The sequence below is a fragment of the Vidua chalybeata genome, chromosome 4, assembly GCF_026979565.1.
Source record: "Vidua chalybeata isolate OUT-0048 chromosome 4, bVidCha1 merged haplotype, whole genome shotgun sequence".
NCBI lineage: Eukaryota > Metazoa > Chordata > Aves > Passeriformes > Viduidae > Vidua > Vidua chalybeata.
The window spans coordinates 30,441,712-30,469,198 of record NC_071533.1 but is presented as its reverse complement, the minus strand read 5'-3'; the positions used below and the strand labels follow the sequence as shown (position 1 = coordinate 30,469,198).

At 39.4% G+C, this 27,487-nt stretch overlaps 2 protein-coding genes across 2 annotated transcripts in view; one reads left to right on the top strand and one right to left on the bottom strand.

The window, feature by feature from the left end:
• LOC128787465 (uncharacterized) overlaps positions 1–12,526 on the bottom strand; it is a 57,744-nt gene extending 45,218 nt beyond the window's left edge. The window contains exons 1-8 of the mRNA XM_053941627.1: positions 12,361–12,526; positions 12,035–12,135; positions 11,627–11,696; positions 10,469–10,599; positions 8,721–8,809; positions 7,478–7,577; positions 6,096–6,139; positions 4,890–4,967 (exon numbers count right to left, since the gene is read on the bottom strand). Of these exons, the coding sequence (XP_053797602.1) occupies positions 4,890–4,967; positions 6,096–6,139; positions 7,478–7,577; positions 8,721–8,809; positions 10,469–10,599; positions 11,627–11,696; positions 12,035–12,135; positions 12,361–12,526 (779 nt within the window). The remainder of the gene's footprint in view (positions 1–4,889; positions 4,968–6,095; positions 6,140–7,477; positions 7,578–8,720; positions 8,810–10,468; positions 10,600–11,626; positions 11,697–12,034; positions 12,136–12,360) is intronic.
• Positions 12,527–20,798: 8,272 nt separating this feature from the next.
• On the top strand, positions 20,799–26,106 carry FGG (fibrinogen gamma chain). Its single transcript, XM_053940615.1, has 10 exons — positions 20,799–20,918; positions 21,014–21,058; positions 21,494–21,677; positions 21,789–21,882; positions 22,836–22,966; positions 23,601–23,734; positions 23,869–24,053; positions 24,716–24,993; positions 25,339–25,508; positions 25,873–26,106. The coding sequence occupies exons 1-10, from the start codon at positions 20,844–20,846 to the stop codon at positions 25,885–25,887; spliced, it is 1,311 nt and encodes a 436-aa protein (XP_053796590.1). The 5' UTR covers positions 20,799–20,843; the 3' UTR covers positions 25,888–26,106.
• The last annotated feature ends 1,381 nt before the right edge of the window (positions 26,107–27,487 follow it).

Genomic DNA, 27,487 nt, shown 5'->3' with positions numbered 1-27,487 from the left:
TTTTGGCTTTCAGAGATGTTACAGTTTATGGGCATGTCACGGGTGATAAATTAAGCTGTCTAGGCAAGGATCTCCTCCCTGTCTACTCTGGGACACTATTCAGAAGCCTCTGAGGAGCCATCAAGACAAACTTCCTCCTTGTTTTGCCATACTTCTTACACCATTTGCATTACAAGGAAAGTAAAATCCATGACCAGTACTTTGGCTCAGGGAGAGAGACATTACCTGAGACAGGACACGTATTTCTCCCCTCAAAAGTGTCAAATCCTCAAGTACCTCATTCTAGCCATTACTGGTCAATGAAGACTACTGGCAGCAGAAGATGGGACAGGGAGTGCAGTACATTTACTTGCAGGGGAAGTTGCTGCGAGAATGAAAACAAAACCCCAGAGTAACGCACAGTGGAAGTGAACCAAGATCCAAGTAAGCTGCGGTATGAACTTTTAGCTTTACAGCTAATGCAGTTGCCTGAGATGTGACTCAGTGAACGTCACACCAAGGAGAGCTCTGAGCCAAGCTTCTCAACTCCTTAGTTATATATTTTAACCAGAATGCTACTAGGCAAAAAGCAGAAGCTCCTACCACTTCTAGGGGTGTTTTGACAACAGGTTCAAAATTGATAGTACATCAGGCAAGATCAGCACAAACTTATAAAGTAAAGGTATAAGCATCTCTCTGCATGTAGGTACCAAAGTGTTTCCTAATATGCAATTCTGATTTAGGCAAGACTTACTGATTGCATCACTTCTCCCCTCTGACTAGGGCATTTCAGACTACCTCAACCTCTAATGGCCAGACAATTTCAGGCTAAACTGACCAGCTGCCTGGTGTTCTCAGCTGCCTGGAACAGATGGTGCTACAGAGAAAAAAACATTCCACGCTGCTGAATGGGACTTGCATGCTGGATTTTGTTCTAGTCCCAAATTAAGAAATCTGGATCCAGCCCTTAAGAGACTACAGCTATTGACTTACCCTTTTGGTCATCCCAGGCCAGAGGATTATGCAGTCTCAACCATTGTACACTCCTGGCTTAGGGCAAAATGTCAGTGTTTATCACCTCCTCAAAATGATAACTCTACTGATCAGACTTAGTTTATTCTCTCCTGCATTTCAAAACAAAACAAAACAATGTACTAATCACCCACTGGCACTAAATAATAGCAAGAGACAACAGTGTCTGGGGAAAAATGAAATTAAATAGAGAGCTGTGAACTATCAATGTAGTTCTGGCAGTACAGTTCATTTTCACACATGGCACGAATTCCCCATTGCAAGCTGTAGACAATGTAATGTAACGTCTGCTAATAGACATAAAATAGGGAGCAATGATGTATTATCTCTTCTGCTGACCCTCTGCTGATGTGCATTACTGTACAAGGAACAGAAAAGAAGTGCATTTTTTGATAACACTAACTTAAAATCAGCATTAAAGAATGCACATTACTCTTTCTATAGACTATGAACTAATGGTTTCTTGCACTTTCTCTGCTAAACACCAGAGAATCCACAAAAGAGAAGAGTCAAGCACCCACCTTCGCACTGGAAAAATAAACAGCACCTATCCCTTCTACCTGTCTGTCTGGACAAAACCTTACAGCTTCAAGATTGCCAAGTCAAATGCACTAAGGAGAGACACACAGCACAAATCCCAGCGCCTTAGGTGAACACAAAGCAAGTAAGTTTGGCTTCCATCAACTAAGGTAACTTGGGGAGTCACAAGTTGGAACATGCACTTCACTTGTTTTACATTAAAAACTTACTTTAAGGAGACAGCAAAGGAAATGAAAGAATAGCTTAGGTTTTAATAATTAACCATTAAAAGGCCACAATATACCCACACAAATATTTCTGAGATTTAAAGGACCCTTTTGCAGTGGAATTGAGTTCCGAGAAGTATCTGCATCAAACATTTCAAGAAAATTAAAAACAAACAACACCCCCCACCCCCAGGACATCAAAAAACCACCAACTGAACTATGTTGGATGAACAAAGTGGACTCAATCCAGTGCCTCAGTACTCACTGAGACATGATAGTATATGCATAGAATGTAAGCTCTAACTTGCCTGGCTTAATTTAGATCAACTAAAATACTCTTGTTTACAGAGTTAATTATTTTTGCTTATGCATAAACAATAAACAGGTAAGATTTATAAACCTGCAATGCAGCAAATTCTTTGGGTTTTGTTTACAAGTTAGAAAAAAAAATCACACCCATCAGTCCTTCTTAGACCGAAGAGCCACGTGGATTACTGTTCTTGGAGAGAAAAAATCCCCCAAAGACAGTAAAAAAAAATGACCCCAGTTGGAGGCTAATGAAGCTCATCCTCTACAGTAAGGAGTGAGGAGGAGAGAGGCTGCCCTCCAGTGTTCAGTTACCACAAACCAGTAATTGCAAGGGATGAATCTCTTGGGCTGCACACAAATGCTGTCATGGAGTGGGAAACTCATATGTGAAAGGCACATTAATGATAAACACAGATTTAACTTGGCTTCTTCCCCCTCCTATTTACTGATTTAATTGAGCTGGTTTGGATTTAACATTAGGTACCACAAACACAATGATTTATTGAGATCTAAATTATTTTCACTTATTTTCAGGAGGCTGCTAAAAATGTCATTTTTTCTAAAGGAGGGAGAAATCATTAATAGACACAGTCAAGTAACTTCTGCAAACTCTGTCAGAGCTCTGTTGACCTATTTGTTTTGGTCACTGCTGAGGCACCATGTTACTATTGTACATTATTATGAATGCATTATCTGCATGCACTGAAAACAGATTCAGACTGTCTAAACAATCTGTTTAGACAGACAATTTACTAAACTATTAAATGGGAAACATTTTTCTGCATCCCAAGAGTTTTCATAATATCTGCTCTCCATGCTTTTGGGTCTAAACACAGCAAACTACTATTTATGAGGAAACCAAAATTTATCCCAATAATCTTCTCCCTTCCTTCCTTCTCCCCATATTCTAAGTGGATGTACTGGATCACAATTCCACTTCAGTTAGTGAAGTGGATCTCCAATCTACATCTCAAAACTTAAAATCAGAGCTCACACATTATTCTGGTTTTGACTGGTTTTAGCAGCTTATCATACAGGCTGATGCATCATGTTATTTTATTTCAAGAATTTCATCAATTACACATCTAAGACTCAAAAATTGCAAACAAACTGATTAGTTTTAAGGTACCATGATCAATTCTTGAGCAGATTTAAACTGAAGGTAAACAAATAACTGTTATATTAGCACAAATACAGTCACATATGGTTTCAGGGTATGTACGCATATTGCTGGGGACAAGGTAACAGACCAGTATCAGCTGTTAAACTTCTATGTTCTTTAACAGAGATTCAATTCAGCACCAGTCAGTGCTAAGCCACAAGTCTACTATGATTTTAGACAAAGTCCTGTGATTTTACAGATACAAAACTATTAGCTATGCAGATTTGTGTACGTAAACTCATCTGTAAAATGAGCTATTCCCGCTCCAATAGCTCACAATAGCTTCATATATTCAAGCTTCTTTTCTTTTTTAAAGCCAGATTGACACTCCTCACAGCAAAATCCTTAAAGACCTATCAAACATTTTAATATGAAAATTAGTATTCTGTTTTTTCACTTTAATTCTTTTACAAAGCAAGGTCTTCTGGAGTCACAGTTACAGAAGACTTTAATAAGTTCCATGATGCAGCATAATTAAATTATTGGGAGAGACATCAGAATAGGAATTACAAATTTCCAAACCAAACTTGTTACTATAAACTCTCTCCTTTGATTTCCCATAGAATACAACAGTGAAGAGTGAGTGCAGTTTGCTCAGTAGCCTTCCTGTAGGTGAGGAGAAATGTCCAATCCTGTTTGTTTCAATGCTATACCCGCATTCACCTTTAATCAGCAGTGCTCAGGAGCACAGAAAAGCAGCACACATCTTTTAGGATCACACTCTGAGTAAGAAGCAGGCACTACAAGAAGAAAAAATCCAGGCAGCCCTATGGCTCTTCAAACAGCAGGGCACAGTCCTGCTGGGTCACCCACCCGGACCAGAGTCAGCCTGGCAGCAGGAACACACTGTGTTAAAGCACTCTTCTCTCCTGCACCTCCCTGCTGCTCTTCAGCCCTTTCCTCCATCACATAGAAGAGCTGCCTTTCTCATGATACAGCACAGGACAAGATCCCTCCCTCTCATCCCAATAAAAACAGAAGTAACTACAGCCAGAACTATGCAGAAAACGTGTTCCCCAAGTACTTTTAACCTACTGTTAAAAACAGGTTGGTAAACAGCCAGCCCCTCAGCAGGCAGAACAACACACCTACGTGTAACTCTAATTCAAGAGTTCTGAACACAAGACACACAGAGAGCTTTTTGAAAGGACTGACCATCCAACACATTTGTGTTCATCCGGTTATTCAGCAGGACAGAACTATGGCATATATTCATACCTACCAAAGTAAATTATGTGAAATTTTTTACCAGCAAGCATCTCTGATTTAAGTGAAGACAATTGTAACTGCATCCAAAATATCAATATTGTCTTCTCCAATACAATTATACAAGAAAGTCAATAATAAATCTTTTCAAAAAGCAGAGGATACTGAAGGAAACAGGAAAAAATAGTTTTACAGGGGGAAAAAACAATCAAAGGGCTAATTTGTTTTTCAAAATCTGCAGAAGTCAACAAAAGACCCTGTCTGACCAAAAAGGAAAACTTCAGAAGGGAAAACAGAACTTGTAGAAAAGTAATGTTGAGGGGCAAAATATCAAGAGGCTTGTATTGTGTCCCCAAAAAGAGAAGGGTAGAAGCAGTTTTCACAACACAGATACAAGCAGAAAGCCTCATCTTTGGTCTACTACAGACATGCATGCTGGTATCAAGTTTACCTACCAGTCTGGTACTGTGTGCCAATCAGTAAATATTCCACCTGTACACTGAGCACCACATTCAATGAGATGACCTGCAAGACTGGGAAAATGGCATTAAAGCAACTAAGTATAATGTAAAATCAGTTTTTACAAATCCAGCTTTAAAATACAATAGAAATAGAGCTAAATAACAAAACATGCTATTTTCCTCCACAACTATCTAATAGAATTATGAATTATACACTAAGCATAACAAGGGATCCTGAAAGACGTGTTTAAAGGACAAACTTTTACAAGAATTTCCCTACAAAAAATGAATACCTAGAAGATTACCTCACACCTAAAACCAAGGTTTTCTTAGTAATTTCAAATCTTGATCTAAATTCAGGATCTTCGTAGTCTGCGCTATGTGTAACTAAATAGACAAAGACCATTTTTAAATGAAGAGACAAAAAAAAATCTCACCTCCACATATTATGTATTCACCACAATGTATTATGATTATGTATTACTATTTTCAAATTTTGATTGCAATAGTCGATAAATATATCAACCCCAAGTCAGTGGAGCCTGAATGAATTCCTCTGCACACTTTTTCTCAAGCAGAGGTTCAAGAACACTAACACTAGGGTGTGCTCAGGCTATCTAAGTAATCACTCTTTTACAAGGATTTCAATTCAGATACATGATGCACAATGTTAAATTAGGTGGCATAATTCTACCCCTTTTTGAATCAGATTCCTAACCTTAGGACTACAACAAGGATTTGTAAGTGGGAGCACTGACACTGAGCTTCAACAAAACCATACCAGGATGCCGCCTTCTGACCAAACCTGCTTCTGTGCATCTTTCAGAGTAAGCACTCCAACCACCCCAGCTATCAACAGTGGCAGCCAAATAGAAAAACCTGGGAATCAGTGGCCTGTACTATGAGATTTCATCTCTTGACACAAAATGAACAGCAAGAGAAAGTTAAGGTGTTAAATAAAATCTTTCAACCTTTTCTTCCTTTTCTTATTTTAAGCTGGTTCCAGAATGAAGTTTCTATAATTTCAATTCCAAGAGAGAGTAGTAAGTGAGCCTTGAAAAAGAACTCAAACCCTAACAAAAACATGCAAATAAATTAATGCAGTGATAATATGAAAAATTAGCATGTGCTGAAAAAGTTGGTATCTTGACGTTATGATATGAAATATAGATTTACCCCATTTCTTCTTATATCATTTACCTTCCTGCAGCTAGCAAGTCATAGTCATCCCTATTCCAGCCAAACTAGAAGAAAAACACAAATATTTTAAATACATGGAAGTTTCATACAGTACAAAAAACTGCATACAGTATGTTCATTGCTTTGAATAACGCATTGGATATATTTTTTAATCTAAATAACAATAATTGGCAGGCACTGTACATGGATTTGAGTTCCTATACAGCAAATTAGCAAAAAATCTGACACATTTCGGTTTTGTTACTATTGATACACCCCAACAAATTTAAACTCTGAAAGTCATACCCTCTTCAAAACACCTGGAAGTGCAACACCTGTATTACTTAAAACTGCACAACCTACAGGTTTAGAAGTATAGTACCTATCTTGTGTCACCTGGACAAACCACTATTTGTCTTCAGCTTTTGAAAATTATCAGTTCCTGGAGTACTACCAGTCACCCACAAAAACTGGATGTATGCTTTCTGTTTAACTGGAAATTTTAGCTAGAATCTTTTCCCTGAGTCCAACCTGCAAGCAATACAGTAATTGTCTCTTATTTAGCACTTTGCAGAAATTTTCCTAAAACCTTTCCTAAATAAATTAGATAAGGTCTCTCTGGAGTAAGCAATACACACTGACAGATATTTTGAGAATGTAAACAACTAGGAATAATATAAGAAGTCATAATGGAATTTATAAATGGAAAATTAATTAGGCAATATTTGACATGCATGAAATCAAAAGAGTATGATGTCTTAGAAAGTATGTTTTTAACTATACACATACCTTCCTATTTTTAAATATGCACCAAAAGAAAGCTTCTATATTTCACCATGTGTGATCCCTCACAAAAATTCATGAAAACCTATTAAAAACACTCCAGAAAACTACACACCATGCTTGTATAATTTTTTGAATTTCGAGGAATTTCAGAAATGCTGTATTGAAACTTGACTACTTTAAACAAAACTGCTCACTCACTGAATAAAAAACCCCAGTGTTTTAAACCACCTCAAACGCTACCCCGCAACCAGAGTGAGCTCTTCTATCAACCCTTTGTGGTAAAGAAAAATATACTTGCACACCAAAATTTGCAGAAAGGCAAGGGAAAAAAACCCAAAACAAGTGGTAAGAGTGAAATACTCCTGAAAGAGGCTAAGACTTCCTAAATTTCACCCATGCTTTCCAGCTTAATGGTATACAAGTTAGCAAGTATGCCTGCTATCAATTTAGGAGAAGTGGAAGCTGATAACTTTTCATGCACGTAAGAAAAAAAAAAGATGCTAATTATTTTTAATTTAGTATCTACATTTTCATAAGGAACAAAAATTGTCTGACAACAACAGCTGAATATTCACTCACATATATTCCTTAGCATTCAGAAATTAACTTGTACTTACAGAATGAATGAGTGGTCCTAATACAATCCCGCTGTCAACACATCTGCCCGTTACAACAATATCAGCTCCAAGGTCTAGAGCTCTGCTTATTGGTCTTGCACTAAAAATGACAAAACAGAGCAGCAAGTACTTTTGTGTTTCAAAGTATCATTTAAAAAACAGCTCCCCAACACACACAGGCTAAAAAACACTTAAATTGCCTAGGAAATCAGTAAAATCTACTTTAACAACTAATTTGTCATTAGGTATGTACATCAAGTGTATTTTAAACAGAAGTCATCAGGGCACTATCAAATTCAGGCACCTAAATAACCTAACTGAAACACTTCTCGTAACGCCCATAGAAACTTCCTTGAACAAAGCGCAGAGAGGGACATTTCTATCACCCATTACAGAAAAGAGTGCTTTTCAGAGATTCATTAACTATTTAATTTTTAGATGAGTGTATAAAGATGAACATTCTTTAGGGATAAAGCCTGGTGACTTAGCCCTCCAATTTTAAACCTTTCAGGTCAATCACTTAAGTGATTCAAGAACTCGCAGTATTGTGCAACTTCAAGAGCTGGGCAAGAACGGGATCACCAGGATCATCAACTGGAAGAGAGTATGTGACCACTGCCTCATTACTCACTCCTTCCCCATTGCTAGACCTGATTAACATCTCAAGTGGATGGTGACAATGAAAACTCAACTTCACAACGAGGTAGCTAGAACACCTGCATTCACAGACTTACAGAAACCCTAAGTATGATAAAGGAGGGAATGGAGATCTTTCAAAACAAGTGACCATCCTGAAAAACTTGTTTCCAAAATTTCAAGAGTACAAAGCCTGACACAGAGTTCAGAGCAAAGGAACCTCCTACAGCACTGACTACATCCCAGTACTTGAATTCCTTGTTTGCACTTCTCTAGTGACAACGTAGTAAACTACTCCATTCTGCAACAGAATACTCAGCATATGAAAAAGCATTTTTGCAGCTGTTGTGAGTGAACTAAAGCTGTTTTGGCTTGAACTAAAACCTGATGATTCACAGATGGTGCACTGCTAAGGAGTCATAACTTACAAGGTTATAACTGGAACTTATCTACAAGTTACAAACAATTTTTTCTCTGGTTGCCTGAATAATTTAAAGATGAACCTCATATACTAAGTGGTTTTAACTGCAAAGCAAAACAAATTTGTGTATTCAATACATTAAATTTAGTTGCTCATAATAAAATATATCATGCTAAAATAACTCACCCAAGATACACATTCATGCTGTGAATATTCTCTGGAAATTGTTTGCCACTCTCTAAATCGGTGATACCAGCTCCTTTTAAGTTCTCTTTCTGTTAGAAAAGAAGCAGAACACACAAGCAATGAGTATTCTGAAGTTTCTACTGTAAGCCTCTTATTAGTATCAAACAATAGATCCACTTCATAGCAACTCTAAGCCAAGTATAATTATTGAAAGTATTAATAACACCAATCAGTTGAATGGCTAAAAGCCTTAGATACACTTTTAACCACAACTTTTTCAGCATGCTGAAAATTAAGGTAGTCTTTAAAGAATGTGTATGACTAACAACAATGAACTGGTGTACTTCCTAGGCTTTAAATGGTCTTTAATTGCTACAGGACTAAATAAATCAAACCCTGTAAACAGAAATGTACCTGCCACATCTGCAATGGTGTCATGGCCAGAGAACAAGGTTAATCCTGGAGCTTTATACAGTACTTAGAATAAATTGTGTTTCCAGAAAAGTAGGTGGGGGGGAGGGTGTGTTTTCAACCATGAATTAGGCATTAGCTTGGCAATCCAGTGGACTGAGGGGACAGTGACTGCATAGACACAATGTAAACTGTAAATACTAATTTACAGGTGGGATCTGTAGTGTGAGAAAAAAAAACAAACTTCCACTCTGAACTAATTTGGTATTCTATGTCAATGAATTAAATCCTCCAAAGCACAAATAACATTTACCATGTTTCATGTATCAACAGTTGAAGCTGTCTGTAGACCATAAAAGCTGTGTCTTTTTTGCTCCTGCAGGTTATGTACTGGCAACAGCATAGAAGACAATGCACTTCAGATCAGACATGTCCATAACATGCTCAAATAACCACCACTGTTGTACCACTAATGAAATTCTGGCCCACAGACCGTAATTTCAGTACAGCGGAAGCTTCTTAAAAGGACATCCAAGCACCACACATAACTTGCAAATAAAGAATCTTACTTGACGATCTTCCACATTCAAGAGCATGCAAGGGGTAACAGATCCTATGCAGATAAATAATTTTCCAAGTTACAGGCAGAGATTTAACCACAGTGCAAACCTCTCCTCTGTTAACTACTATTATGTATAAACTCTTTTCCCAGTAGCTTTTCAGGTATGGCCAACATCTTTTGCAGATTTCAAAGATACAGTGTAATTCTTTAAGTAAAAAATCCCAGGTATTTAATCTTTCAATTTTTAATTTTTTTTTTAATATTTAAACTTCAATCCTCTCACTTAACCTTACCTTACCAGCTGTAAACGCATTACTTAAAACCAAAAAAAACAGCTATCTATAAACAAAGTAACATCAGGAAATGCCTGTAAACCACTAAAAAAGCTAGAAGGGATAAGCAATTGAATGTGTGGTAGCTACACCATATTCAGAAGAATTAACAGGCATGATTATCTAGTTCAGACAGAAGCAGTAACAGCATGTAATAGCTTCTCCTGAAGAGCAGGCAGACCTTACAGCAGATACGCATTTTGCTTCAAAAAGCTAAACAGAAGATCCTCAAGCTTATAAAATTCACCCCCACTCTATATGAAGCAGCAGATGTGCCACAAATTATGTTTATGCATTAAAAAAACCTAAAAGATAATGAAGAACAATGCTTCTGATAGTAGAAGACTACTGCATAAAGACACACGAGGTTCCTGTGGGACAGTAAATGCCACCTTCATGCTATACAGACTTGTGCTACTATGGCTTAAAACAAAGCGAAATACCTCACTCATTAGATCATCTCCAGCAACAACAGCTATTTTCAAATCAACATCTGCTTTCTTTGCCACCTCCTGAAGAGCAGCTGCACAAGCAAGTGGATTAATTCCACCAGCATTACTGATGACACGAACACCTAATAGTAAAAAAAAAAAAGGGCAAATAAAGTTCAGCAGCAACAATAATCAATTACCTGTACTTTAAAAAGTGTGCTGAAACACAAGCAAGGTATCGCCTTTGCAAGGTAGCAGACATTCAATCAAGCAAAACACAAAAACCACATTAAAATAAGAACCACATTTAACCTGTGAAAGGATCAGAATAAGCCAGTACAAAATTCTTTAGAGAAAAGTAACTGCTATAGATACTTCTCATCTATCCTTTATGAATAGAAGGAGAAAGCGACCAGAAAGACACACATAATGAGGCAGACAGACAGCATCAAACACATCCGACAGGAACAGTAATAGACACTGTGAAGCTTTACTAATGTAAAAAAAAAGAGTGGAAAAACACATTGTAGAACTATGGGAGAATTTTGAAAAACTTAGATTACCTTGAAAACCTCTAGATCTCACATTTTAAAAATATCTGTAAAGCAATCTGCCATTCACAAATTGAAGCTACATTAAGAAATACATGGAAATATATGTACGTATTTACAATTGTAATAAATACCCTTAAATCAACCCAATTTCACCATCAGACCTGTACCCCACATCAATTACAATGGAATTTTTCATAGAATTCTAGAACAGTTTGGATTAAAAGGACCTTAAAGATCACCTAGTTCCAAGTCCCCTGCTATGGGCAAGGTTATTCAGGGCTCCATCCATCCTGGCCTTGAACACTTCCAGGGATGGGGCACCCAAAACTTCTCCAGACAACCTGCTCCAGTGCCTCACTATCCTCAAAGTAAAGAGCTTCTTCCTAGCATGCAATCTAAATCTACCCCAGCTCATGGCCATTCCACCTTCTTCTATCACTACAGATCCTTGTAGAAAGTCCAACTCTCTTGCAAGCCCCCTTTAGGTACTGCAAGGTGCTGTAAGATCTTCCCAGAGCCTTCTCTTCTCCAGACTGAACAGCCCCAACTCTGTCAGCCTACTTTCATAAGCAGGTGTACGGAATTAACATACAAACTCATGCAAGGAGTAGCATACCTTTCCTGTGAATATCTTTTATATAGGGAGCCATGGCAGTGGAGACAAAATCCGGAGTGTAACCTAAAATCTGAAATAATTAAGAGCTGTAACCATTTCTTATAGGTAGGTTAACCCAACCCCTCTCCTTGGTTAACACAGGAAACAGAGAAGAGCAGCCACCTCTCAAATAATACCATCGTTTGGGTAGCACGATGGGAAACGACATAAGCACTTTCACTAGATGAAACTGAATAGATGCAAATAAATGCATGTGAGTAAAAAGTATACTTAAGAAACCGTACCCCCGTAACCAGGTAAGTCTTAGAGAGGCTTGGGCTGAAGGAGAGCTCGGGAGGTGGGAAAGTACCGGAGCGCACCCGCCCCACCAAGCCCAGCACGCTGGGGCCGGACACCGGCTCTACTTACGGGAGACCGGGCCTTGGCGGCCGTCAGCAGCGACATGGTGATCTCGGAGAGGTAATCGAAAACAAGGAAATCCAGCTTCCCTCCGTACAGCAGCTGCGGCACTGGCGGGGCAGGCAAGGCGGCACCATCAGCACGGGGCACCCCCGCCCGCCCCTACCCCCGCTGCCGGCCCCGCCCGGGCGGGCGGCGGCCCCGGCCCGGCCGCTTGCGCACCGGGGCTGTCTACAGCGCCGGGTCCCCGCCGCCCGCCGGGCTCGCCCGGTCCCCGCCGCCCGGCCGGGTCTCCCCGCCGCCCCCCGAGCAGCCGCTGCCGCCGCACCGCCCACCTGCGGCCGCCGTGTCCCCCCAGAAGCCCGAGGCGCAGCCGATGCGCACCGCGGCGCCCGCCGGGGGCTCGCAGCCCGCGCTGCGCCGGCGGCTCCAGCGGGGCGGGCGGGCGGCCGCCCCCAGGAGCCGCGGGCCCCGCAGCGCCAGCAGCGCGGCGCAGCTCATGGTGGCGGCGGCGGGAGCGGGCACCGCCCCGGCTGCAGCCGCCCAACACAGGGCTGGGGAGGAGCTGGGGCCTGCGGAGGCGATTGGGAAAAGGGGCGGGAGAAAGTTTATAAAGCCCGGGTGCGCGGGGAGAGCCCTGGGAGCAGCTCGGGTGCAGCGCGGTGTAGTGGGTACGTGTAAAGCGCCTGGAAGCTGTAGGGCAGTGATGGGTCCAGCCTGAGGCGTGTCCGAAAGGGGCCTCTCTGGCTCGGGCTGTGCCCGGCCCCGTGCTGGACACGGGTCGGTGGCGGGGCTGTCGCATCCCCGAGGAGCTGCGGGCTTGGCGAGCGCAGCCGTGTCACCCCGAAGCGTGCGGCGGTGTGTCGGGGCAAAACCCCGTCATGAGGCTCGGGATAACGTCAGAAGCGTGTCAGATAGTCCCGTTATGGAATTCTTATGAAACCTTTTCCTCCTTGCCTAAATACAAAATGTGTTTATTAAAGAATAAGACTTTCCGTGTGGGAGTGCACGTCTCTGTTCTGAGAGAAAGCGTTTCTCAGGTCCTGGACTGAATTTTTAGTCCGTGGACGAGAGGAAAGTGTCACCAAGCCAGGAAATTCCCTCGTATATAAGGGGGAACGATTTCCTAGTCCTGGTGTCTGAGCTGGAGAGCTGTCTCTGGATATCTCCGCAGAGATAATCACACACAGGCTAATCGTGTACAGGTGCTCCAGAGCGAATCCTCCGTGTCTGACATCAACGGGGACTGTGCCTGAACCAGACAACAGCTTGGCCTTCCTTAACAAGTACACTTCTATTCCAAGTGGGTTTGAATTATATCGTGCAAATGATGCATAATAAAATTGGGAGTCTTTGCAAGAGTGATGAAAAATAAAACGTTTGGTGTAACACTGACAATGCTAAGTACGTGGTGATGATGAGACGGGGTTTTACTGATGTAAAAAGTAGCCGTGTTGAAAATAAATAAGTACTTCTGGAAATTGTTGATAAGACTTCCAGTTAGACTATTTTCAAATTGTGATTAGAAATAATGCAGTTGAGAGAAGATAGGAAATAATCATGCTGTGATCTCAGAATTTGGTTTCTTATTTAGAAAGACACAATGTTTTTCTATGGCAAAGAAGGGCTATAAAGCACCATTTTATGTTCTCAGTGCCTGAGTGATGAACAATTCCTGTCCTAATCTATTAAAGAGGCAGAACCAAGGAGGTCATAAAGGAAGAAAATTTGGTTCCCTATACAGATTTTTATTATTATACTATGAAAGTATTTCATTATTATGTTTAAAATTTGCAGATTTTGAGTCCCTATAAACTAGTAAACATGCAAATAATCACAGTAGGGGAGAACAACCACCAGGACTCCAGAGAGCTTTGTCCTAAATATATATTTATTGTATAGCTCCTTAAAGTCAGCTTTGAAACAAGAATCAGAAAGAGCACTGTCTGGTACAAAATACATGGCTATCTGTATAGACATAAAGACAGATGCTTTCTGTAAATAAACTTTAAAGTGTCTTCCACGTTTGTTTTGATATAGAATGCATTGCAGTTGCATGCCAACTTATTGCAGCGTGGCAGGAAACATGGCTTTACTCTGCAAGTCATACAACCCTCTCAAATCCGGGGTGAAATTCAAGTGTGGTCCACCTTGGCTGGGATACTGTTACCAAAGTGCTGCGGTCCTCTCTTCTGTGCTTGAACCCATCCAGAATAAATGCCACTGACTGATAAACAGAATCATTGATAACCCATGGATGTTGGGCCAGGTTTTCATGCTGCAAAACTGAACTCCTGGGCGTGCGAAGAGCTGGCTGCTGAGGCCAAGGGACCGGTAGGTGGCTGTGTTTCACCACTGTCCGCACCCTCCCCGACTGCAAAACAATCCCTGGCCCCAAAACCAGCCGCCTGCTCTCACCAGCCTCCTCTGTGCGTTTCTGCCTCTCCAGATGAACCGGGCATTTTATCTACATGAAGAAATAAATATTCACATGTACACGTGTACGTTGGTGAAACCATCTTGAAATCTAGAAGATGCTTTATTCTTTTAACTTCTCTCAGGTATTTTCATAGCATGGATTTTGACAGCCACTGCTCATGGTTCAGGGGAAGGACTGGATCTTGTTTTGTCAGAAACCATTTCAAGGACCTTATGGAACCTTAAACACAATTGTAGCAAATTTGTATATGGATGTTGATGGCTGTGTGAGACAATTAATATCCAACATGTATTTAATATTAAGACACACCCATTAATTGATCTCCCAAAAACACACAGAAAGGATTTAGAATAGTTTCCATTATTTGCAATGGCGTAGTGAAGTGATAAAGGGATCAAAGCCTGTATTCTGTTGGTTCCCACAGCTAATGTGTTTCTTACTCAATTTATACTTGTCCGTAAATAAGTAGACTATTTAATAAGCTTATTGAGATTCCAGCAAAGTCATCAATTTTTCTGAGAGTTAATTTATTCACTACCTCTATCCTCTCAGTTTCACAAATTATTTTATTAAAATATACTGAATTTTCATTACCATCATCATTCCATCCTGAGCAGTAGTGATTAGCTCAGAGCCCATTATTTCATACATGAGGTTAGCATTGTTTTTAATGAAAACACAGGCAAATTATATAGTGGTTCTTTTCCAGGTAGGCTTGGGAAGCAATGCTCTGCAATTGTCAAGTCTTAATTTTGAGAGTTTTTTGAGATGATTCAAGAGATTTTAGGAACCGTTTATTGCTCTTTGAGGACGTCAGATGGCACTGTGTGGTTGTCAGTGAAGCCCAAAATAAACCACTATGAGGAACAAGCCTGTGTGGAATTCAAAGACAGGAGGTGCTAGTAAAGATTTGACTGCATTTGTGACCTGTGTAGGGGATATGGGTCAACAGTAAAAGCTGTCACAACTCACTCACGTGATAGGAACCCATTGCTTAATGTAAAATTTTTAAGAATAAGCCAGAATTCCTCTCAAAATTTGTAAGAAGAAATCAGGGGAAAGAAAAATCTTCTGGCTTTATTTTTTATGCCAGAGAAAGAAAAAGACTACAGATTAAAAAAAGAAGAGGAAATAAGATTTTTTTTTCTGCTCATGGTTTACATGTAGATAAATCTGAGCTTCTCTTTCCTTCAGTGATCCTAAATACTTATATTTACATTTAATCAGCTAAGTCTGTGCTTCTCTTCCTGTAAAAAGATTCATGCACCAGCGTGGAGCACAGACAATGTGTAAAAGAACTGTGGAATTAATTCTTCTACTTCCATCATCCTGAATTAATGGCATTCAAGCCTTATCCTGGAAGTCAGGGAGGACAACACAGAATACATTTTTCCAAAACAAATACACTTTCCGTTATATTTCCAGGATTTTTCTGACTGTCAGGCTTCCTCTCATTGTTTAAAAAAGTACAGGCAAAGTATTTCACAGGCCAGAGGTTTCTTGTGAAATACATCACATTTTTGCTGTATTTCCTTTAATGTTATTGTCAATAAATTCCTGTTCAAACCAATAATATCAGCCTATATGTTTGATTATTGAAGTAGGCTCTGTTTAGTTTATTGAGGCTCTGTCCTCTCAACTAATTACAAAATACTCAGCAAATATTTGAAATTACTACTTATCTCATTCCCACAAATTAGTGCATCTCTTTGTTTAACAAATAAGTTCACTGTTCTTGCCCTCAAGGTAAAGTATACACTGCAATCTCTCTTCTGCAGACAGTCTGAATACCAACCTTTTCTAAGTGAATCAACAGTTGAAAATGGTTTCTGTACATCAGTAAAGACAGAGAATTTACTATGTTGCATCAAATACCCCTAAATAAGGCACAAACAACTCAAAGGCCAATAATGATGTTTCACTGAACATGGTTTAGGGCTTTGTAGTAGATTTTTAGAATTTCAAGGTATAACGTCCTGTACTACAGGACTCAGAAAAACCTCAGCTGTGACAAAACAACAGAATGAGTTATCTTCTGAATCATCTTGACTTCATTCCTTTACATCACATTCCTTTTTTCAGATATAAGATCACTCTTAATACCTTAAGATTTGAAAGAAGTTTAAATAAAATCTTTAATGCATCAAGCAGAACTAAAAAATCAGAAACACTATAGGATTTTTCAAAAATAAGATAATATCTCATTCAAATCATCAAATATCTGGCTTATGGATATGAGGTGTCTTGATGATTAAGTGTCTTGATTTTTGGCCCTTTAATTAAAAAAACAAATTTGTTAAAACAAATTTATTTAAATTTGTTTGTAGTGATAGTTTAAGTCAAAATAAGAACTGTGTATTAAAGCAATAACCCTTGCTTATTCTTTGCAAAAAACAAAGAATCTTTTACGTTATTAATGATTATTCATGAACCATCATGAATCAATGTAACTTCCATGTTTTGATTTAAGAAAATACATTAGCCTGTAAGTATTAAAGAATACACTCTATAGCATGTATTCCCAGTGTGGAGGCAGCAAAATATCCCATAATTTCTTTTCAAAATGAAAGGTTCTGGCTGATATGAAGTACCTACAGTTTTTACTGTTCTTCACTTAATTTTCAAAGAAACAACTATTTCCAGCCAGTATTTGAGCTGAAGCACAGCAAGTACCTGTATTGGTGTCACAAGTGTAAAGAAATTAAAGGCTCTCCCTTGCACAGCAACTGATTTTTGTTGACTCATTGCACTTCAGGAAGGGTGAGGAAGAAATGTGCTGCACAGAGTGGACTATGCAATTGGGAAAAAAAATGTTGCTATTTACCTTTCTCCCACATTTTGAAAATTGAAAGAGAAAGACAAGTTACAAAACTTTTTTTTTCATTTTCACTTCAGTGCACTTGGCTTTCTTACCCACCATCAGCATGGCTTCACTACTAGACAGCTTTTTAGTTGTCTCTATTTCTCAATATAATTATCACACTTATCGATTGAACTAGCAAAGGGGATTTTGCCCACTAATCTGTTTAGTAATGCAAGCAGGATGATACATATTGGTGATAGATAACAAAGCATTGTAGGGATTTTTTTTCATAATTTAACATTTGGTATTTTCCATATTTATTTATTTTTAAATAGGAAAATTATCTGCTGGAGCACCTGAAAAAATGCAAGTTCATGTCAAGTCCACTGAGCACTTTCAGTTAAATAGTAATAAAAGCCCATTAAAAAAATCTTAAAACTCATCACTTAACATTTCTAAAATGTAGACTGATTTTTCAGGTTAGATTCTTAAGGCAAGTAAATATAAGCTTAAAAAACAGATATATTTCCAAGGCAGCCATGAGGATATTCTGATATTCAGGACCTAATTTACAGACACAAACATGTTTCTTCTGGTTTGTTTTTCTGAGAAAAGATCTCCTATGAAATGATGGGCAGGTGTTGGCTAGTGTCCCAGTGGCTGACAAAAAATAGTAATCAATATTGAATTGAAGAAAGCTCTTTCAAACAAATAATCATTCACCTTTACTCTCTCCTCAAAAATAAATTGCAGGAAAAGAGTACACTGAGTTTGAGAACTCTTCCTTCCACCTGTGCTGCCACAAATTGTTCCTCATCTGTTACCAAACCAGCAAACAGACTTACTGGAAAGAAAACACTGACCAGAAAATCAACACAGCTAAATTAGGGTGGACACATCTGAGGATACAGTTAGGTCTCTAGCACACTGGTTTGGTAAGTGGGTCAGCTGTTTTGCAACCAGGACCCACCAAGACAAAATGGTATATAAGAGACGAAAAATACCACGTAGTCATTCCACTAGGAATATGTATTGCTTTCAACTTAATTAAAAGTAGGACTAAGATCTTTCTAAGTAATGAAAGATGGAATAAAGGAAGAAAAGAAAAAAGAAGCAAATGTATGAAATGATTAATTGTTCATGACCATGTAATCAGTAAAGCAAACAAAAATTTCCTGAGGTTTAAATATTTACATCTTCTGCTGAGAAGTACCACAGTTGTAACCACAAATACAGCTAAGCAACACTTATAATTGCAATGTGCAAATATTTGGTAATCATTGAAGCAATGTTGAAAATTTACTCCTTCATCAATGTAAATATATACAGGTTTCCTATTCCTAACCCATTTCTAGCAATAATGATTCTTTTGTTTTCTCCCACCAATTAGACATTTACCTTGAACACTGAAACTCTATTTATATACTGTTATTGTGTCATTATAGTCATTCTCACGCTTTCATTATAAAATCTTGGGGTTTTTAACGCAAGATTAACTGGGCTTTTACTGCCACAGTTCACTGTTGTCATCTCTGACGCGTGAAATTCTTGCCTAGGACAAGAACACTTTTTTTTGTTTTGTTTTGCTTTCTGCTACCAAATAGTCTTCTGACAGAGTTTCAAGCCTACATGTACTACTTCTAGTAACAAAAGGGAAAGATGTGTTCTTTATTCTGTCAGAGGATGAGGGATACCTGAATTGTGCTACGTGGTTCACCTATTGCATCACGAACAGTACGTGCCCATCTGTACTCTGCAGTGTACATCTGTGTTAAAGCTGTTACTTAACAAAGATCATACCCACAACCTACTCATGCTATCTTGTCATATCTAAGGGAATCCTGCTGGGGCACAGCCTCTGGAATGGTATCTCTAGGACCCTGTGGACCCTTGTGCCATGACCTGCAAAGATGAAGCAAAGCAAGCTCAGTGTATGAGCAGCAGTGACAAGGAGGTTCAGCGGTGGTTTCCTCAGTCCATGTTAAAGCACCAATGAAGCAACAGTAAAAAACACAACAGCAGATAGACTTCTACCCATTCCTAGTTACTTTATTGTCATACTTTAGGAAACAGAAGTAACTCTGTAAAAGATGGAACCGTGTCCTATTTTTATCAGTAAGGTCAACGAGAGCACATGCTGCACATGGCTCTTGAAGGTAATTAATACCAGATTTGGAAAGACAAACCTTTAGCGTCAGTCATCCTTTGGAAAAGACTTTTGGCAGCCTGGCAACTAACTCACTGGTCACCAGTACAGTTACTGGAAAGCTGACTCTCCCAGGCACAGTGCTTCACCCTCATGTAAGTGTCATATCAGATTGATTTTTAGCACCTTAAACACTCACATTTCCTTCTGGCAATATGTGGGTGGATCTCTGAACATGATCAGATCCTTCTGCTTGATCCAATTTGACCAGATTAAAAGAGGATATACAGGTCAGGAACTCTCCATGTTTCAGGGCATAATTATATCTAATTTTCTAATAATCTGGTTCCTATAAAATGCTTTTTTTTCCATTTTTAAAATATCTATTAAGCCAAGTTGAAACATTGATCCTGCTGTACAGAGATGAAGTCACAAATCACAAAGCTGACCCCAGTAACAACAGATCTGTCCGTGAGCCCCATTCTCACCGTTGTTCTCTTCATTTGGTCAAACATGTAACAGAGTCAAAAGCCTCGTTCAACACTGCCTTATCACACATCATGCTGTACAGGCACGAAATCAAGCTTTCTCTGCAGAAGCCACCATTCAGGCACCAGGTCTAGGTCATGAATGGAAAGGTGTTAATGTTCCCAATACAGAAAGCATGCAAAAGGACATACCGAAGTAATTTGCTGGAACAAAGCTCATGGCAGAAGACAGGGCTTGTCAGCAGTCTTGTAGCAGTATTGAGTAAGGCAGATACCAACATTAGCTCCCCAGCAAGGAAGCATTGACAAAGTCATTGGAATGGACTCACTGTGTTGAAGGATAGGGAACATTCATACTTTCATTGCCTGTGACAAATACCTCAGACTTTTTTTCCAGATATGCCACTACCCAATGACTTCACACCTTTCTCTGCCTCAGTTTCGTCATCTGCGGAATTGGGAAAATGGTGTCGAGTCTCTTTGCAAAACACGTACAGTTCTGTGGCGGGACAGGCCTACATAATCCTAAAATATCGTTTGTTGTTAGGCAGTTGATAGTTGGTACAGATAATTCAGATTACTACTGTGGCGTTTCCCTGTGCTATTAGAGTGAAACTTCTGCCAGCCCCCGTTACAAAGCGATGTGAGTTTGATTATGCTTGTGACTAGGTGTAGCATCTCCATGCCTTGTCTCACCTTCCTGCCTCCCCTGAGACCTGGCTGGAGCAGAGATCAGGAGACTAAGTGCAAAGCGGGTTCTGAAAATGGGAGGAGTGTATGTGCAAATTCTGGGAATCCACCTCAGATCCCTTCCCCACCTCTTCCCACCACCTCCCAGTGCCCGCCCCCAGCTTCAGCCTGCTGCCTTAAACTGCTGCCACCCTGTGCTAGGTTGAACATTCTCGGCTGCTGACTGCACAACTGCGGCCGGTGGGACAGACATGATGGGGCTGAAGCTGTGCAGCTGGGCTCCCCTGGGGTCTCTCCTCTCCCTGCTCTTTTCTACCAGCATGGCGGTAAGTGAAGAGACGGTGTTTAGGAAACTGCATCTTAGCACAGAAAGTGGTCTTGGAGAAAATCCACTAAAAACGGCCCTCTTTCTTCTCTTCAGTACATTGCTACCAGAGAAAACTGCTGCATATTGGATGAGAGATTTGTAAGTACCTGAACAATTTTCTTTTATCTTAAGAATGTAACCAAAGCTTTTCTATGCTGATTATTAACTAGCGTTATCACTTGAACCTCATCATTGTTTTCAGTACTTATTAAGTGTGCTTTGCTTAAACCTGTCATTTACTGATAGCAGTATATGCTTGGTAAAAGTGTATGGGAGGCTGCACTGTGGACGAAAGCACATATCCAGCAGATGCTACAGTAATGGCATGCACTGTTTTCTTGCTGTGTGCACATAGTGTGAAAGTAAACTGTCTCTGAAAATTCAATTACAGCAGACAAAGTCTGCTGTGAATGCCTGCCCTTTTTTATCCTTTATCATTTGTGTCAGCAGTGTCTGAAGATTCCTTTGCCCAAATATTCTGCTCTGCTTGCTTTGCCCCTGAAACATTGCCAACAATGTCTCTTTACTCCTCAGGGTAGCTTCTGCCCAACAACTTGTGGCATTGCAGATTTCCTTAGTAAGTACCATCCCACTGTGGATAATGACCTGCAGGAAATGGAGAGACTTTTGCAGCGGATTTCTAACGCCACAGTAACAGCAGACCATCTGATCCAACACATCCAAGGCCTCTATCCTTCAGAAAAGCAGACATTACCAAGTGAGCATATAAAAATACGTATACAACTGAAAAATAGTATTTATGTGTTTTGCTTTTTTTTCTTTTTCTTTTTCTTTTTTATAATTATTTTGTACCTTTTCTATTTTACAGATTCAATTGATGATTTCACTCAAAAGTCCAGGAAAATAATTGAAGAAATTATCAGATATGAAAACACTATATTGTCTCATGAAACTACTATACAGTAGGTATCTTCCACTTCTTTTGCCAGTGACAATACAAATTGTTTTCTTTCTGTTCTTTTGTCAAGTGCCAAAAAGCCTCTCTCAGAAAGGTTTTTTGTGCCCTTGAGGACAGTTCTGCCCACACTGCCATTAGTAGTTGCCTCGCAAGACACAGAAGGATCATGAGGAGCTGATATTGAATTCTCTGCTTACCTGGATAAACCATTAATTGTGCAAGAAGTGCAAGATGAGAATGCCATGAAGCCTGGCAATATTTTTATTTATGTTTCTCCTGCTGTGCCAGCTATCCTTAAATTGTTTTTCATGACCTTTGGAGGTCATGAGTTTTTGCTGTAAAGCAGAGTATGTGGAATGTTTGTGCGGTCATTCACTCTGGCCAATTTTGCTGCACATATCCATGAATATTACCTCAGTTACCTAGTTCTAAATCATAAGTAACTATAAACTCAGTGATAGTCTTTGATAAGTTGACATTGGAAATAGAATTGAAAACATCATTCATGTTTCTAAATCATAAGGATATGTTTTTTGACAGGTCTCCACTTCTATGACATTATGTCAAAGATTATTTAGGCATTCTGACACAACAGTTTATTTACAGCACATATATTTTACAAATACATCCATAATTGAAGAGGAGTTTATCATTTACTTCAGGAGAGCAAAGTAAAACTTTCCATAGAGTTATATTAATACATTAATTACTGGTATGAGTTTTGCTGATTAGAGTCAAGTTTTGCTTATCGTTAGGTTTTGCATGAGGTTAAGCATGTGCTTTGCTATTTTGCCTGCCCTTAACTCTGAATACCAGTGCTAATAGAGGCAAGCTGTTTTACAGGGGTGCATGTAGCAGCACGTTAGATACATGAGGCATGCGTCCAGGGAAATTAATGAGTATTACACATTCCTAAACAGCGGATACAACAACCCATTTTTATGTCTCTCTGTCCAGACAGTTGACAGACACACATATAATGAACAGCAACAGGATCACAGAGCTGAAACAGAAGATTGCCCAGCTTGAGTCACTCTGTCAGGAGCCGTGCAAGGACCGGGCTGAAATTCAGGAGATAACTGGAAGAGGTGTGCAGAATGTTTCCTGTATGGTGGAGGGTTAATTCAGCTGCGAGTGCTGCCGCTTGGCATCACAGCAATAATTTACTTGGAATCTTATGGGTCATAGACTTCTGCAAGGATATATAAAATTGCAAATTGTAAAACCGGTCAGTACAGGCTAGATGCTCTGCAGACAAGGATTCAGGTGGAACTTAGTTCTTGCTTGGCCTTTTTGGCCAAAATACAATTATCCCAAAATGTGTGCTAAACATGAGGGACATGCCTAGAGTTTCCATGGACCTGGGACAAAAGAATATAACTCATTATCACATTTTTACTAAGCCATGTGGAAAAAAAAAATTATTCCATTAGATCCAGAAGTATCTTTCTTTGTTGCTGTGGAAATCAATGCAATGACTGTTTTACGCTGCTTAAACTCTACGTGAGATTAAATTCATCTTCACCTTACACAAGTCCTGTGACTCTTGGTAGTATTTTTTATGGCAATGACACTGAAGTATGTGGACTAAATAGCAAACTTTGCAACAATGGTACTTAGATAAATTGCATTTCTTGCACTAAGAAAGTTACAATATAAAATAAATGCAAGAATAGAATTGTAGCTAGATTGAAAATAATCTTTGGAATATCTTTACTTCAGATTGTCAAGACATTGCAAATAAGGGTGCAAGGAAAAGTGGTCTGTACTTTATCAAGCCTCAAAGAGCAAAGCAGTCATTCCTAGTCTACTGCGAGATTGACTCATACGGCAATGGCTGGACAGTACTACAAAGGGTATGCCACTTATGTATTATTGCTATAAACAAACTTTTTGCATCAGCACTGTTTTTATTTACTTACATATGATACATATCTTTTTGACTGAGGTTTTTATTTTTGTTTTTGGTGTTCTTGGTTTTCTCCCCCAGAGACTGGATGGGAGCGAAGACTTCAGTAAAAATTGGGTTCAGTACAAGGAAGGATTTGGACATCTGTCTCCAGATGACACCACTGAGTTCTGGCTAGGCAATGAAAAGATGCATTTAATAACTACACAGTCCACTCTGCCATACACCTTACGAATAGAGCTGGAGGACTGGAGTGGCAAAAAAAGGTATTTGCTTATGATGCTTCTGAAAATGACAGCTTAAAACCTACTGCTCCCACTGCTGCATCAGTTTGTAATGACAAAAGGACACTCCTAAAAATTATGAACTCTTAGACCAGCTAATATGTGCATGGAACTGCTTTGGCTCCTGAACTTACAGCTGTGACAGCAGTCACTGGGTGTGACTTGTTGCCAGGCACATGTGCCTGTCAGAAGGCCACATGCTGTCAGCACTCATTCATTAGGGAGAAGGAATCTGTTTCTTCTCTTGAAGTTTCTTTGTCTTACATATCTTATGGACCACATGATTATTATTGGTCTGGTTCTATTATTTTATTTTCTATTTCTATTTCTATTTCTATTTCTATTTCTATTTCTATTATGAACCTGGGAGATTATATATATATATGTGTGTGTGTGTTGATAATGTGGATATTTCATACATCACTAAAGACTGTCAGTCAGAAAATATGTCTGGTACTGGAGCACAGAAGTTGATTGTATGTGTGTCACTGAGCTGAGGCCCACAGTCACATAAAAACAATTTGTTTTAAAATGCTAGGATGCAATAAATGCCTTTTCTGCAGTTTTAACACTGATGCATTTCTCACTTGTGCATGTGCTGGGAATGCAGCATGCTCATATTCAGCACTGCCCTCTGTTCACAGCACTGCTGACTACGCTGTATTCAGAGTGGGAAGTGAAGAGGACAAGTATCGACTGACTTACGCCTACTTCATCGGGGGTGATGCCGGGGATGCCTTTGATGGATACAATTTTGGGGATGACCCAAGTGATAAATCCTACACCTACCACAACGGCATGCGGTTCAGTACCCATGATAATGACAATGATAACTATGAAGGCAACTGTGCTGAGCAAGACGGATCTGGGTGGTGGATGAATAGATGCCATGCCGGCCACCTCAATGGCAAATATTATGTAGGTAAGGTGTCTTCTAAGTGCTTGTAGTCCAGGACATCACATTTCAGTGACAAAGGAAAATGGGTCACGTCTATAGAGTACACTTTGCCTTCTGGATTTCCCAAAGCTGGCATGGCCCATTCTTTGCAATAATGGTTAGCACCAGTAGTCAGAATTTATGACTGCTCTCCATTCCAAAGTGGGAGAATCAGTCCTGAGAGAAACAAAACAGGGGGAGAAAGGCAGTGAACAGGGTCTGTTAGGATACCCAGGGATGCCATGGAGGTGTCAGGACCAGAAAAATGTATGGGCACAGTAACTATTTTAGAAAGCAACCAACTGTTTTGTTCCAACTGGTGTTTCTTAGGTGGTGTGTACACATCAGAAGATGCTGGTCCGTCTGGATTTGACAATGGCATTATCTGGGCAACCTGGCGTGACCGGTGGTATTCCATGAAGAAATCTGCAATGAAAATCATCCCATTCAACAGACTGTCAGTAGATGGACAGCAGCACAACTTAGGCAATGTCAAACAGGTTCGACCACAGGGCCAAGGAGATATTTAAAATGAACACAGAACATTGTAATAATTTCAAACACTGAGCATGGGCAGCTGAAGTTAAGCACACTGCATCTTAGAGAAGTTGGCTTTACCATTTTGTCACAGAAGAATTGGTACTTTAATTTTAGTGCACCTTCTACATTACTGTTTCTTTTAATAGATAGATAAATGGATAGTCTCATAATCAGGAATAATCCCTTGCCTTTGTGAATTTTAAATACTGCATTTTTAATTCACAACTAATATAACTATGTATGAACACTATCAACATGTCATCATAGCCTTATATACTTCTTTCATTAGAAGAACATTAAAATACTCTTTTTTTTTTGTTTTAGGTTGGAGACGCATAAAGGACGATTTGAAAAAGACCAGTTTGAACAAGAAAAGCAAATCTTTTCTTAGACACTGAACTTATCAAATGTTACACAGTTCAGTTTTGACTATAAAGCAACATTGACTGTAAGATACCCAAAACTCTTCCCTGAGCAGTGCATACCTCTGTAGATGGTTGGTTTTTTTTTTTTTCTGTACACATTCTCAATAAATTTTTGATTATTACAAAAAAAAAAGTCTGAGTTTGTTATCTGTGGTCTACAGCCAGCCAAACAAAATAAAGAAAACTTTTGATAGTTGGATCAAACCTACTTGATTCAGTCATTCATGAACTTCACACCATCAGTTCCTGCTCTTTTTTTAGAGGCATGTGTTTGACCTATTTCTTCATGTGACTAGTATCCATAAGTTTTCAAGTCTTCTAATAAAGTTGTTTGGTGACATAGATCAAAGTACATAGCAACTTGAAAGTAGCCTATTTTACTGCTGAAGACTATTTAACTTAGCTTCCTACAAAGTAACAAATACAGTTTCAGTTGGGATGTGCTAGGTAGTATTAGTGACCAAGAACAGGTATTTTACTCCAGACCATACATATTAACAAGTTTCTCAAATTCTATGAGGAATAAGTTTCATTTGCTATATGACACTGTACAGCTATTATTCCCATGCAATCCTCTTTTTTTTCCACAAATATTTAAAAATTGCTTCAATGTATTCAGTGCCATGCAATCAAAAATTGTTAAAATTTTCAGCAGAAATTGATTGCATGTTACTTTCTTTCTCTGGATCTGATAATAATTTCCCATGTGATCCACATAAGCAAATCTGCAGCACAGATCATGACCAGCAAAGAATTTCTAATGCTGGCTGAATGTACCTCCTCAAAATCTGATGAGTGCATTTGAGGGGTGTGTTAGCAAACCAAATTATATTGGTGGATAAATTGCTCAACAAAAGATATATCCAGAGCCCAAAACTACCACTATCTCAAGCTGATGCATTAAGAAGTAAAATAGGAAGTGTGTCCTGGTCTTTATTTTTAGCTGCTTATGAAAGACCAGAAGTTTGCCTGGTATTCTCTAAATAGCACATTCAAGTGCTTTATTTTAGAGACAGGAGGACATTGCAGTGATAGAAGAGACCTTACAGACAGTTTGTGCTGCCTCAACAGTTTTCCAGTTTTGATGCCCAGATGTCTGGTGAGGCTGGTGCTGAGCATCTTCCCTGGATCTGAGTCTCCACATCATGATAAACTGCCAGCTCCCTCTCATTTTTAATTAAGATTTTGACATAGTTGAATTTTTACTCTTGGGCCAAAATCTAAGTGGAAGACAGGTTTCTCAGGAAAGAAGTCATCATTAGCTAGGGTCAAATGAGGTTAACAATGGCTTGAGAGGAGGGATGACCCCTCCACACCACTGAACTGGTATATTTGCACAACTTAGTTGCACCCGTGCAACCAGCCATGATGCACAGCTCGCTGCCAGCCTTGACACTCAATTCCTCACCAAGCAAAGCAGTTTTCCTGAACATTTTGTGCTGTAAGGCTGCTCCTGTGGCTCCATGGAGCTGAAGCAGTATGTGTAGAGAGGCTGGAGAGAAGGATGAAAGAGA

Coding starts and splice junctions, on each gene's coding strand:
- FGG (XM_053940615.1), top strand. CDS start 20,844: ATGATGGGGCTGAAGCTGTGCAGCTGGGCTCCCCTGGGGTCTCTCCTC. Junction 21,678..21,788: donor AGAAAAGCAGACATTACCAA/GTGAGCATATAA, acceptor TCTATTTTACAG/ATTCAATTGATGATTTCACT. Junction 21,883..22,835: donor TCTCATGAAACTACTATACA/GTAGGTATCTTC, acceptor CTCTCTGTCCAG/ACAGTTGACAGACACACATA.